Source organism: Danio rerio, chromosome 6 (genome assembly GCF_052040795.2).
Source record: "Danio rerio strain M-AB ecotype USA chromosome 6, GRCz13ab, whole genome shotgun sequence".
In the NCBI taxonomy this organism is placed as follows: domain Eukaryota; kingdom Metazoa; phylum Chordata; class Actinopteri; order Cypriniformes; family Danionidae; genus Danio; species Danio rerio.
Window position 1 is genome coordinate 32,771,661 of NC_141026.1, and position 12,864 is coordinate 32,784,524.

Sequence of the window (12,864 nt, forward strand, 5' to 3'; positions counted from 1 at the left end):
AAAGAGAAACTTTGAACAGAATGTGAATTGGAGGTGCTGCTTTCGGAGGTAGACCGGGGAAAAGCAGTGTTATTTGCAAGTTTGTTCTCCGGAATTAACAACAAAAGAAAAAAATAGAGTGGGAGAGTTTAGCTGATGCGGTCAACACAGTTGGGTCTGAACATCGCACTGAGTGCATAAAAAAAAAAGAAATAGTGTGATTTATATCTGTAAAATGTTGCAGGACGCTTAACAGTCTCAGTGGCGCGCTCGTAAGACGCTTGTGATCATGAATTGATACGTTCGAGCATGAGCTCGGCTCGAATCCAGCGTCTGATGAACTCTTTCTTGTTTTTTCCCCCGCGACATATCAGATTTTGCCAACTATTTATCACGAGAAAGACAAGTAGGAATCATCAATAAGTTCATATCAATAAGCATCATATTTTATTTGCACATTTATTGAATGGAAATGTTTCTGATTCACGCATGCAAATTCATCTTCAGATAGTGTCTTTATAGCAATGTGCGTGCAGTAGATTGCTCAGATTACATTGGGAAAACAGGCGACTGCTGCAAATTTTGCTTTAATGTTTAGCTGGTCAAATGTATGGTATGGAAACCTTATATACCTGCTGAACCCGCCTCATACAGCTGCCATTGCAAGGCTCAGACACTTTGTAGAGAGGAATTTAACACAACTGCCTCTAGGAGTCGCCAATGGAAATAAAACAGACACGCACAAAAAATGTGCGTACGCCTGCCAGAAAGCTGCCGTGAAGCTGCGCACATTCCCACGTTCAGTTCATTGTTAGTAAATCCAAACGTTAGCGATTCTGAGCGTGAAACCTGGCGTACGCAAAGTTTTTGTGCGTACGCAGCGTTGATACATGAGGCCCCAGGGCTGGAGTGGGATTGCTTTTTCAGCCCTGGAGTTTCAAACCTTAGATCATCCCACCTTAGTTCACGACTGACTAAATTAAAATAACGTCATTACCAATTCAGTTTCTAATGACACTATCACGTCTTTTCCAAGGAAACGGCTGCTTTAGAAGTTCAAATGTTTTTTGTAAATATGAGAACATTAAAGGGTAGCTAAATCTCCAACACTATTCTTTAAAACATCACAATGTCCTTTCCTGCAATATCTGAATATACATTCTGTGCAAAATTCTTTATAGATATCCAGTCCTTTGTAATGAAGGTCACACAAAAAATAAAAATAAAGCATGTACACCTATAAAAGTAACACAAACAGTATTATAGCTCAGCAGCTAGCTCTCTGCAACTCTCACATGGTCGCCCACTGAAGCTAAGCAGGGCTGCGCCCGGTCAGTACCTGGATGGGAGACCACTTAGGAAAGCTAGGTTGCTGCTGGAAGTGGTGTTAGTGAGGCCAGCAGGGGGCGCCCAACCTGCGGTCTGTGTGGGTCCTAATGCCCCAGTATAGTGACGGGGACTCTATACTGCTCAGTGAGCGCCGTCTTTCGGATGAGACGTTAAAACCGAGGTCCCGACTCTCTGTGGTCGTTAAAAATCCCAGGATGTCCTTCGAAAAAGAGTAGGGGTTTAACCCCGGCATCCTGGCCAAATCTGCCCACTGGCCTCTGTCCATCATGGCCTCCTAACCCTCCCCATATCATGATTGGCATATCATCACTCTGTCTCCTCTCCACCAATCAGCTGGTGTGTGGTGTGCGGTCTGGCGCAAAATGGCTGCCGTCGCGTCATCCAGGTGGATGCTGCACACTGGTGGTGGATGAGGAGATTCCCCCCCCCATTGTGTAAAGCGCTTTGAGTGCCCAGAAAAGCGCAATATAAATGTAACGAATTATTATTATTATTATTATTATTATTATATGTCTTAACAACAAAAATGACAAATAAAATACATAAAAAAATACTCGGGTGAGATTTGGCATCGTATTGCAACATGCTGACCACTGAACTACAATAGAACTGTTACAATGGTGTGTTTTGAATAAAGAATAAAACAAGTATTGCTCTGTTATTCAGACTCTTAACAACAGTATTACTTTGTATTGATGGCTTAATCTTTTTCTTCGCTTTTTAGATTCCTGATCAAGTTATGTCAGATTTATTAATGTAGTGAATCATCTGATTTTCATTGAGCAGGTGTAAAATTCATTAATATTATTGATTCGAATTCTTATATTCACTCAATTACAATCCTACCTGCCCATTCTAGTGTGTTGGGCTCATGACTGGTCTGGTGCTTGGTAACGTTATGGGGCCTGGCTCTTCACTGTTAGCAGCAAACTGGACAAGAGGCTGCTGCTGCTGCAGAAGAGATACAGAACAAATAAACGTTCAGAACATAAAACGGGGGTTTGCAGACATTGTTGTTTTGCACTGCTCCTAACTAGCTTAACGTTAACTTACTGGCCATTTCATCATCTTTATGTGATGTTGTACGTAGCTTTTTTTTTCTGGCCTTTTCATCAGCACCTTTACACTTTTCACTATAAATTTTTCATCTCTCACTTATTTCTTAAATGATTTTGCTGATGAACAAGGTGCCACTGCATGGGGTCGAATGATAATTACATCATCATTAACCTGGAGGCTGCATTTTGCTCTAGGGGCTGCGAGAAAACAAATAAAAAGAATAGAGCTGCTGTAAAATAATGCATAAAAAGACTGAGGCTATGGTCAAACAAATAAATAACAGGAAAAAGTGTCAGTGCTAGGAGTGCAAGCAGCTAGGGACATCAGCCCTTGCGGCCAAAAAATGGTATTGCTATTGCTATTGCTATTGGTAACCGCTGTACTAAGGGACCTAAAGAACAGTCTGCACTTTTCCAGTTTTGCATTGTTCTTTTTTTTTTTTTAATTCTAGCCTCAGTTAGCAGTTCTTATCTTGGTGTTGTTATCTTAGTTACTTTTTTCTGCTAGTCTAGTACATCTGCTTCAAGGCTTGATGTGTTGTTTGTGAATCAGAGATGCAATTTTGCAGACCTTGGTTGTAGCAAGTTACTGTTGGCTTTCCATCAGCTCCAATATGTCTGTCCATTTTTCTTTAACAATGCATGTTTTGGCCTCAGAAATGTCTCTCACTGAATATTTCCTCATTTTTAGACAATACTCTGGCTTTGTAAATAATGTACACAAAGACAATTCACTCCCATTATTGTGAATGGGGAAAAGTGCAATGGTTAGTTTGTCTACAAAAACAAAAGGAAGTCCCTCCTTCCAGTCAGAATAGCCAGTCATCACTCTTTATAGTCGTCCGGTTCTTTGGGGGGAGGAGTCTGTATAGATTTTCTTGTTCATTATGGCATGCCCTATCATTTGAAGACTGTGTCCTCTGTTGATTTATATAAAGAGAAATGACATCTCATTCATTCACATCACACATTGTGTCCTTCCAGTGCCATCCTGCGGTCTTTGATCTGGGTTTGTCTCTGTTCTTTCAATGTTTGTATCTGCAACCTCTGGTTACCATTAAAACAGCTGTAAAATAAGTTGATGTCATGCCAATCTTTGCGCACACACAGTAGCTGAGTCAAACTGAAAACAAGTTTTAAATGTAAATACTGCTTTAGAGGCATCAAGTCAGGTCACTTCAGATTGTGTGTTGTTGATTTGAAATATGTAATTTAATTTGATGTTCAGAGAGTAGTGTACAAGATTTCAGGATTCCCCCATTCATTTAGATAGGATTCGGATGAACTGCCTGGTGGTGTTTTAAATGGTAGTGTGTGAAAATTCAAGTAGTTTCTGGAATTGCAGACCAGCTTGTCTAACACCAACCACCACTCCATGCCCAAAGTCACTTAAAGGATCTTTATTTCCTATTATAAAGTATTATCAAATATTGACAATGAAAAATTCTGCTAATTTTAGAGTTTACCTGGTCATTATTGGACTTGTTTATATGGGATGTGTTCTTATGTCTGAAAACAGCTGGAAAGAGCACACCTGACTGGAAGAGAACACAGCAGTTTTGTGACAGTTCTGGCACCATTTTTAATCTTAAAACAATGTCTTAATCATAGAACTTCTGAGATCAGAGTTCATGATCAACTTTTCTTCATAACACCACTAATTTATTAAAATTACAAAGTACAAGACCTATGAGTATTTCTACGTTTAATAACCACAGTGGTCAAAATGATTGCATGCATTTCAGTGTCTCCTACTTTTCCCTGTATCATTAAATATGCTTGCCTCTGTTGCCTAGCAACTTCCTGCTATCTTTCTGTTGGCAAAAACATAACTTTTCTTCAGATGTGTCTTTTAAAATATTATAATTAGTGCCCTGATGAAAGTGAAAATGAAAGTGAGACATGGACATTCGCTGGTAGTCTAGTAGCATAACTATCCATTTTAGGCTTTTTTACCAACCTCAATAGAAGCTTTGATTGTAAATATGATGTGACAATATGTTTTACATGAGAATGGCCAGAATGACAGATATGGTAATTCTAGTAGTTATAGAATTCGGGACTTCCATTGTTAAAAATACAACATTTGGTCGACGCCAAAAGCCTAATGGTACTGTGCGCCAACATACAGCACCGACGTATGCACGATGACCCAAGTTCGATTATCGGCTCGAGGTCCTTGCCGATCCTTCCGCTCTCTCTGCTCCCAATGCTTTCCTGTCTGAAATCTCTTCTGTCGTATCATAATAAAGGTAAAAAACTGACAAAAATAAATAAATAAATAAAAAGATAATGATAATAAAAACACATTTGTTACTAGATTATTAGAAGATTGTCAGATTGTCAGTTTGTCTCTTCACCTGGCTGCTACTGAGACACAGCACACACAATGGGCAGCAGTCAACTGCTTCACAAATACCATAGTGGCCGTTACACTGTCTGATAATATATTTAATCAGTCAGTAAAATGATACTTTCAACATTGAAATATGTGAAGGGATACATACAGTGTGTTATTAGAAATATTTCAAGAACATGATTGGTTTTTCACAGCTTTACATTGATGTGGTTCATTAAAAATGTGCAAAGTGATTTGTGCAGAGTATCCAGTGTCCTGGTTGTGTGTTGTGGGCTGCAGGGCAGGCCTGCTTTCTGCTGTGTGGAATGTGTTTATGGGCCATTTCTTCCTGCAGTGCCTATATTACACACATTTTTGACCTGGGGTGAGGAGATCAGTAGCTGTTGACTGACTGAACACACATTCATTAGAGATCTCAAGGAATGCTCCAGATTCTTCAAATGTCCACACGGCTTTGTTCGGCAAAATGCAAGTCTTTGTACAAAGTAGTTATGTTTGTATACATGCATTTAGACACCCAAAACTGCACAAAATCACTCAATGCTATGAAAAATGCTAAAGTAGCATAGCGTTTTGCTATTATCATGTGCCAATTCTGTTGTAATAAGATTATTGTTGTCTTTTTATTTCACAAAAATTCTGTCATCATTTACTCACTCTTCAATTCTTTCAAACCTGCCTGGGTTTCTCTACAATGAACACAAAAGAAGATATGTTGAGGAATGCTATTAGCCATTTATTTGCATTCATTTGCATTTGCATTTTCCTACTATAGATTTGATTGGATTGCAGTTCTTAACATTCTTTAAAATATCTTATTTGGTGTTCAACAGGAAAACAAAGTTAAGATTTTACTCTAATTTTCCATTATTTAATGTTAGTTAATGTTTTTACTAATACGAGCAATCAATTAGCAATAGACTATTACAGTATATTTAATGCTAATGTTTAACAAAGAACAGTTTTGGATATTTATAATACATAGGTAAATGTTTACATCAACATGAGTGAACATTAAATGATCTATATGATTCTTAGTTCATGTAAGTGCATAGATTACCAAATGAAACCTTATTGTAAATTGTCACTGACAAAAAAAAAAGGTTTGTAACTACTTGAGATGAAGTAAGTGGTGAGTAAATTGTCATTTTAGATGATCTAAAAAAGGACTAGTTGTTCAGAATTTTTCTATGTACCATGCAGTTTTAGGGTGTTTTTGACAATGATGTTCATCCTGGTGTTCTCCTGTCTGTTCCTGCAGGATTACCAAGCCCCTGACCTTTGCCGACTGTGTGGGGGATGAGCTTCCTCTGGGCTGGGAGGTGGTGTATGACCAGCAGGTGGGCGTCTACTACATCGACCACATCAATAGTAAGTTCACTTCTTTAGATTTGTTTGTACATGTCATATTTTGCACAATGGCTGGTCCATCTGTTCAGTTCTGTTAAACTAGGGCTGGCAATCAGTCAAATTGCTTTCATGATTTCATCTGATTTATTAGATAATATGCAGATAATCACCAAAAATATCAATTTTCTAGTCTCCGTTGTAACATTCTATGATTTGTTGTAATGTTTCACAATGTGTTTTGTTGTTAGTTCTATTCTGGGGATCATTCTGATTGCTATAATGTGCTCTTATACACTTACCACTTTAGTACACCTTGCTAGTTCTGGTTTGGACCCCCTTTTGCCTTCAGAATCCTTCGTGGCATATATTCAACAAGGTTCTTAAAATTTTCCTCAGAGATTTTGGTCCATATTGACATGATAGCATCATGCACTTGCTGCGGATTTGTCGGCTGCACAATTATGATGCGAATTTCCCGTTCCACCTCATCCCAAAGTTGCTCCATTGTATTGAGATCTGGTGACTGTGGAGGCCATTTAAGTACAGTGAACTCATTGTCATGTTCAAGAAACCAGTCTGAGATAATTCGTACTTTATGACATGGCGCGTTATCCTGCTGGAAGTAGCCATTAGAAGATGGGTAAACTGTGGTCATAAAGGGATGGACATGATTCGCAACAATACTTAAGTAGGCTGTGGTGTTAACGCAATGCTCAATTTGTCCTAATGGGATCCATGGATCCATGCTTTCATGTTTTTGATGCCAAATTCTGAGCCGAGCATCCGAATGTGGCAGCAGAAATTGAGACTCATCAGACCAGGCAACATTTTTCCAATCTTCTATTGTCAAATTTTGGTGAGCCTGTTTGTAGCCTCAGTTTCCTGTTCTTAGCTTACAGGAGTGGCACCTGATGTGGTCTTCTGCTGCTGTAGCCCATCTGCCTTGTGCCAAAGTTTGACGTGTTGTGTGCACAGAGATGCTCTTCTGCATACCTTGGCTGTATTGAGTGGTCATTTGAGTTACTGTTGCCTTTATATCAGCTCGAACAAGTCTGGCCATTCTCCTTTGACCTCTGGCATCAACAAGGCATTTGCACACACAAAACTGCTGCTCACTGGAATTTTTTTCTTTTTGCAGACTATTCACTGTAAACCCTAGAGATATCCCAGAATCCCAGAAAATCCCAGTAGATCTGCAATGTCTGAAATACTCAGACCTGCCCGTTTGGCACCAACAACCATGCCATGTTCTAAGTCACCTAAATCACCTTTCGTTCCCATTCTGATGCTCGGTTTGAACTGCAGCAGATCGTCTTGACCATTTCTACATTCCTGAATGAATTGAGTTGCGTCCATGTGATTGGCTGATTAGAAATTTGCGTTAACGATTTGCTGGACAGGTGTACCTGATAAAGTGGCTGGTGAGTGTATAGTTCTATTGTTCTGTCACTCTGATAGATTGAGAGAGAGGAAAAAAACATTTAGCTTTTGTTTGTTTTACCTTTCTTTCTTGATAGTTCAAACTTTCTAACGATCTGTCATTTATTCTGCTGTTTTTTTGTTCGTTGTAACATTCACTCTTACATACTAATGTTTTTCCATTGCTTTCTAATTTTTGTCGCTCATACTATCAGAGTAAGTACAGATATCTATCTTTCTATTAGCTTTGTCTTTCTGTTGTTCTGTCAATCTACTTTCCGGCTTTTTTTGTTCCATCACAATCATTCTATCTATCTAGCCAGTGTGTTTCTGTTGGTCTTTTGGTCTGCCTGTTGTTGTATTTGATTTGTTGTTCTATTTTTTAAGCTATTGACATTCTTTGTCTCTTGTTCAGTTGTTCTGTCTCACTGCCCATCAATCTTTCTGTCTTTTGCTACATTTACATGGACACTTTTTTTCCTTTCAGTCAGATAGAAATCATTCAGATTGATCAGTGTTATAATGGAATTTAAATTACTAAAAAAGTAAATGTGTGTGTTCAGTAACACACAATTTATTTCAGATTATTAAGTTTGCATATTATGCAAATAAAAAGTTTGAGCTTCAAGATAAGGGCAACTATTGACCAGTCCTCCTGCAACTCTGTTTTAAAAATCAGCCTTATTACCTGTTTGGGCAGATGATGGACTTTGTTCTTCTGCCTGTTAAACCGCATTTGAAAGAAACGTTTTAAAAGGATATTAGGCATTTTTAAGCTGCTGAAAATATCAAGGTTTTTCTAAAAATGCACAAAAGTGAGAGGTCCTATTGTAAAGCTCAGGACTCACTAAGCCAACATCAAACATCTATCGTCTACAAAATCTTGACTATGTGTACGTGCCTTGCACCGGCTGTAGATCTCGAACCTAAAAGCTGTGCAGGAACACCTAATTAACAACAGCTGATTGAAACAAGAAAGCACGGTCTGCACCTGCATGAGAAGATGCATCATTCCATACCCGCAGGTGTATATCTGCATTTTAATTCCATAATAAAACATAAAGGTGCTGTATGTAAGTTTTTGACTCCTATAAAGCATAAAAATACCTTATTATATTTGCAGATATTTACAAAACATGCTAAGTGAACAGTTTGTTTATCTGAAAAACAATGCTGAAGTCAGATATACTGCATTGAAAATGTGTTTTCCGTGCTGGAACTTCTGTGTTTGTTTTGGTCATTTAACTCAGGCAATGCTAGTTTAGCCAATTATATTTCAGCACCCTTGGTTACTTTGGGGAAAACCCGCATATTTCATTAATTAATTGGTTATTAATAAGCAAATAATAGCCAATAATATAATTATTACGAATGTAAACACTAGGTTAGTAGGTTACATTATAACACTGTGTCCTAACAACACACTAAGTGACGTGCAATCAAAAGCAATTTGGCTGTTTACACCAGATAGTAGAAACAATACAGAAGTTTTAATGCAGCCATTCAGAAGAACAGAAGAGGCACTCACTCAAGAAATAGTAAGATTTATGATCTAATTAATACATATTAAACCTCTTTTTTAACATTATTAAATGTACATGCTGAATCACTGATATGTGTTGAGTTGCTCTTTCAATTTGCTGCTGCTGCTTTCAGTAGTATGGTCATGTAAAATGGCATTCAAACTCACATTGTTAGCATTTAACATTGAATAAAGCACATGAGGTTTACCTAAGTTGTCATCAAGATTTCTGTTTTTTAGCTGCAAAAAAATAGAAACGGTTTCTAAAATATTAATTCCAGGTACTGGTAAGGAAAAAAACTCATTTTAATATGAAAATGTTCCTGCTGTTGCTTTTATTTAGAACACGGTTTAAATCAGCCTTAAATTAGCCTTTAGGGATCGATAGTCACTCACTCCTGTTTGTCCTCAATCTGGCAACCTGCACTTGCATGTGTTTTGATCCTGGAATTCAATACCTAGTTCAACCACTGGGTGTCAAACTTACATACTGCACCTTTAAATTGTGCCGCACGCATACAAACCATAAACAAAGTAGCGTTAACGGCACAGTACCATTTTCAAAGTACGCCTCGCTCAACACAATAATCCATATTGTTTGCAAATATTTAAAAAAATTTAATGAAATGTGTCCAGCCTTTATGAGAAACTTTTATTTTTGTTTGTGTCCATCTAAAAGTGTTGGCACTATGGAGAGAAATATAAAGGTATTTTCCATTTTCCATTTGCTGAGCATGAGGTTTTGACAGTTAGGCCCAATCCCAATTCTATTTTTTGTACCCCTACCCCTTCCCCTTGGCCCTTACAACCGAGGGTGAATGGGGAAGGGCTTCAAAATTTACTCCTAAGAATTGGGACAGCACTACAGCACCTGCACACGTCTTCATATGTCGTCGCGATCTCTTGCTTCATATGAGATCAGATGATTGCGACTGCTGTGGTTATTCCAGCTGCTTTATTTTTTGGCATTTATCTTCATGAAATCACTGAAGCAATATATTATCTTATCAAAATGATATCCTGTGGTAATAAGATCATAACTGTACTGTGCATTTACACAGTGGCCATGTTAATCAATGTAAACGCATCAAAACCAACATTAACATTAGAGCAGACGCTGTAAATAATGTTGTGGGACTGCTAGGAGTTATGATTATGGATTATAGATTGTGAAATTTAGCGTTTTTTTTCTTTTTTTTTTTTAAGCATGACGGTAAAACATGAATGTGTTATGAATATATTAAAACATGTGCTTGTTTATTGTAAAAATTTGTAATAATGACAAAAAAAAAATACTAATTTGTGGATCTGCTTCCGGGTGCAGTGATTCTGCCGTTGTGCCCTTAGCCCTACGCCTTCAAGCTAAAGAGAATTGGGAGACCCCTACCCCTTGATATGAACGATCAAAACGAGGGTTAGGGGTAAGGGGAAGGGCTAAGGGGTAGAATTGGGATTGGGCCTTAGTCTGAATGGTGTTTTTTCCGCCTCTGCTGCACTGTGATTGAATGATGAGCTCATGTGTGCGCTTTTACTTAAAGTGGTACATTTTTCAGCTGGGCAGCACAAATATTCATAAAATTGACACTTAATTCCCTTCTTTTACTACTGAAAACAACCAAAAATCCTTTCAGTGTCCTTTCTAACACTGTTATTCATCATTGTTATATTTACTTCACTGCATATGTGCAAAACTTCCCAGTTTCAGTTTTTATTTCGAAGGAGTATATACATGTTCTCTTGATTAAATTAGAAAAGGCTTAAACCCAATCTTTCCATCTGATTGACGGATCTGGACAATTCTTTCCAATTGATGTTTACATTTTGACTTGAAACTGTATCCGAATTTAATCAAATTTCTTGGGTTCTTCCAAATGTAGTGATTGTTATTTCCCATCTATTGTTTTGTCATTTGACTTTAAATTGCTAATATTTTGTATGTCAGCCTGCTTCTCTGAGGTGCTATCTTAAAATACATATGAATGACAAATTAATGTTTTTAAAGCTCTCATACCTGTGTTACCACAGTGTGTTTTTATGTTTCCCTCCACCAGAGACAACTCAAATAGAGAACCCTCGTACACAATGGCGCCAGGAGCAGGAGCGCATGTTAAAAGAGTACCTAGTGGTGGCACAGGAGGCTCTCAATGCCAAGAAAGAGATGTATCAGATCAAACAGCAAAGACTGGAGCTGGCACAGCAAGAGATGCAGCTCTTCAACCAGCTCACTCAGGATGACAACCGCTCCATCACCAGCTGTGAGAAACGCATCACATCTCACTTCAATTGCCTCACATAGTGCTGATTCAGCCATCCAAAATTGTGCCAGTGTATTAGTCATTATCGTGTGAGGTTTCAATGAAGTCATTCTTACTCCTGTCTTAAGTGTCACTCATTGGCTGAAATTGAGAACTTTCCTCGCTCATACTTCCATGGCCTCCTCCCTTCCTCTTGTCCACATCACCCCTCCTTTTCCCTTCACCTTCCCCTCCCTTTCCTGCCACCATTCATCAGCTCTGCTCTTACTTCCTGTTTCTCACTAAAACGGCTCTTTGCTTTTATTCATACCCATCGCTTTCAATGAAGTATACATGATTTTGATTTAATTAATGAAGGTTTATATCACAGAATGTGAAATGCATGATTGGTGAAACCATTAGTATCATTTCTTATGAATGTATTGATTTATTTAAAACGTTAAAACAAAATATTATTAAAACAATATGTCTGTATATGTATATATATATATATATATATATATTTATATATATAAATATATATATATATATATATATATATATATATATATATATATATGTGTGTGTGTGTGTGTGTGTGTGTGTGTGTGTGTGTGTGTGTGTGTGTGTGTGTGTGTGTGTGTGTGTGTGTGTGTGTGTATATATATATATATATATATATATATATATATATATATATATATATGTGTTTGTATGTATATATGTATGTATGTATATATGTATGTATGTATATATGTATGTATATATAATTCTAAGAGAAACACAATATTTAACTTCTAACGCCTATATGTATATTTTTTGCCATCTTTAAAAATTGGATCAAATAATCGTCTAAGTCGATTAATTTAAGCTTCTAAAAATCTATTAAAGTAAATTTAAATGAAACACATGCACTCACGCACAGACACACAATCACAATTAAATATATATATATATATATATATATATATATATATATATATATATATATATATATATATATATATATATATTAGGGATGTCAAAATTAGTCCGTTAACGCACGTGATTAATTTGAAATATTTAATGCATAAAAAAAATAACACAAAAAACGCAGTTGCAGTTCTTTTTATTTCCTGTTGTGGCCGACGTGTGTTCAGGGCCGGCACGTCTATAGAGGCAACCTAGGCGGCTGCCTTAGGCAGCTGAATAGTGAGCCAACCCCCCGGTCCTCACATTCATCCACTACACCCATCCCCTCCCTCATGGTCCTTGGCCTTCCATACAATTAATGTCGCATTTTCAGGCTATCCTACGTTTCCTCCAGAGTTTTATGCAATTTTGGGTTCAGCATATTTTCATTCAGGATGCTTTAATGGAATTTGATACCGCATAGCGAACGGAAAGAAAAACTTCCGCATTTCGGGACTCGCGTGGTCATTTAAGATAATCAAAAATCGCTGTTTACATGATCGACTCTTGATCAGTATTATCTTAATCATCAAAGCTGAGTATTGGTGTCCATGTGAATGAAAGTGCCAGATGAATTCGTAAGCTATCAAAGACATCTCTCTGCCCTTAAGCTGCGTCCCTCAAATGTTTCATTAAGTTTGA

The 12,864-nt window shown here is 37.5% G+C and overlaps 2 protein-coding genes across 8 annotated transcripts in view; one reads left to right on the forward strand and one right to left on the reverse strand.

Annotated features, from left to right (window-relative positions):
• The window catches only part of lepr (leptin receptor), an 847,758-nt gene that overhangs the window by 90,141 nt on the left and 744,753 nt on the right, over positions 1-12,864 (reverse strand). The window lies entirely within an intron of this gene.
• Positions 1-12,864, forward strand: part of wwc3 (WWC family member 3) — a 109,248-nt gene that overhangs the window by 38,667 nt on the left and 57,717 nt on the right. For all 7 annotated transcript variants that reach the window (XM_087255811.1, XM_087255810.1, XM_087255812.1 and 4 more), the window contains 2 exon segments: positions 6,008-6,117; positions 11,089-11,292. In XM_087255811.1, the coding sequence (XP_087111937.1) occupies positions 6,008-6,117; positions 11,089-11,292 (314 nt within the window).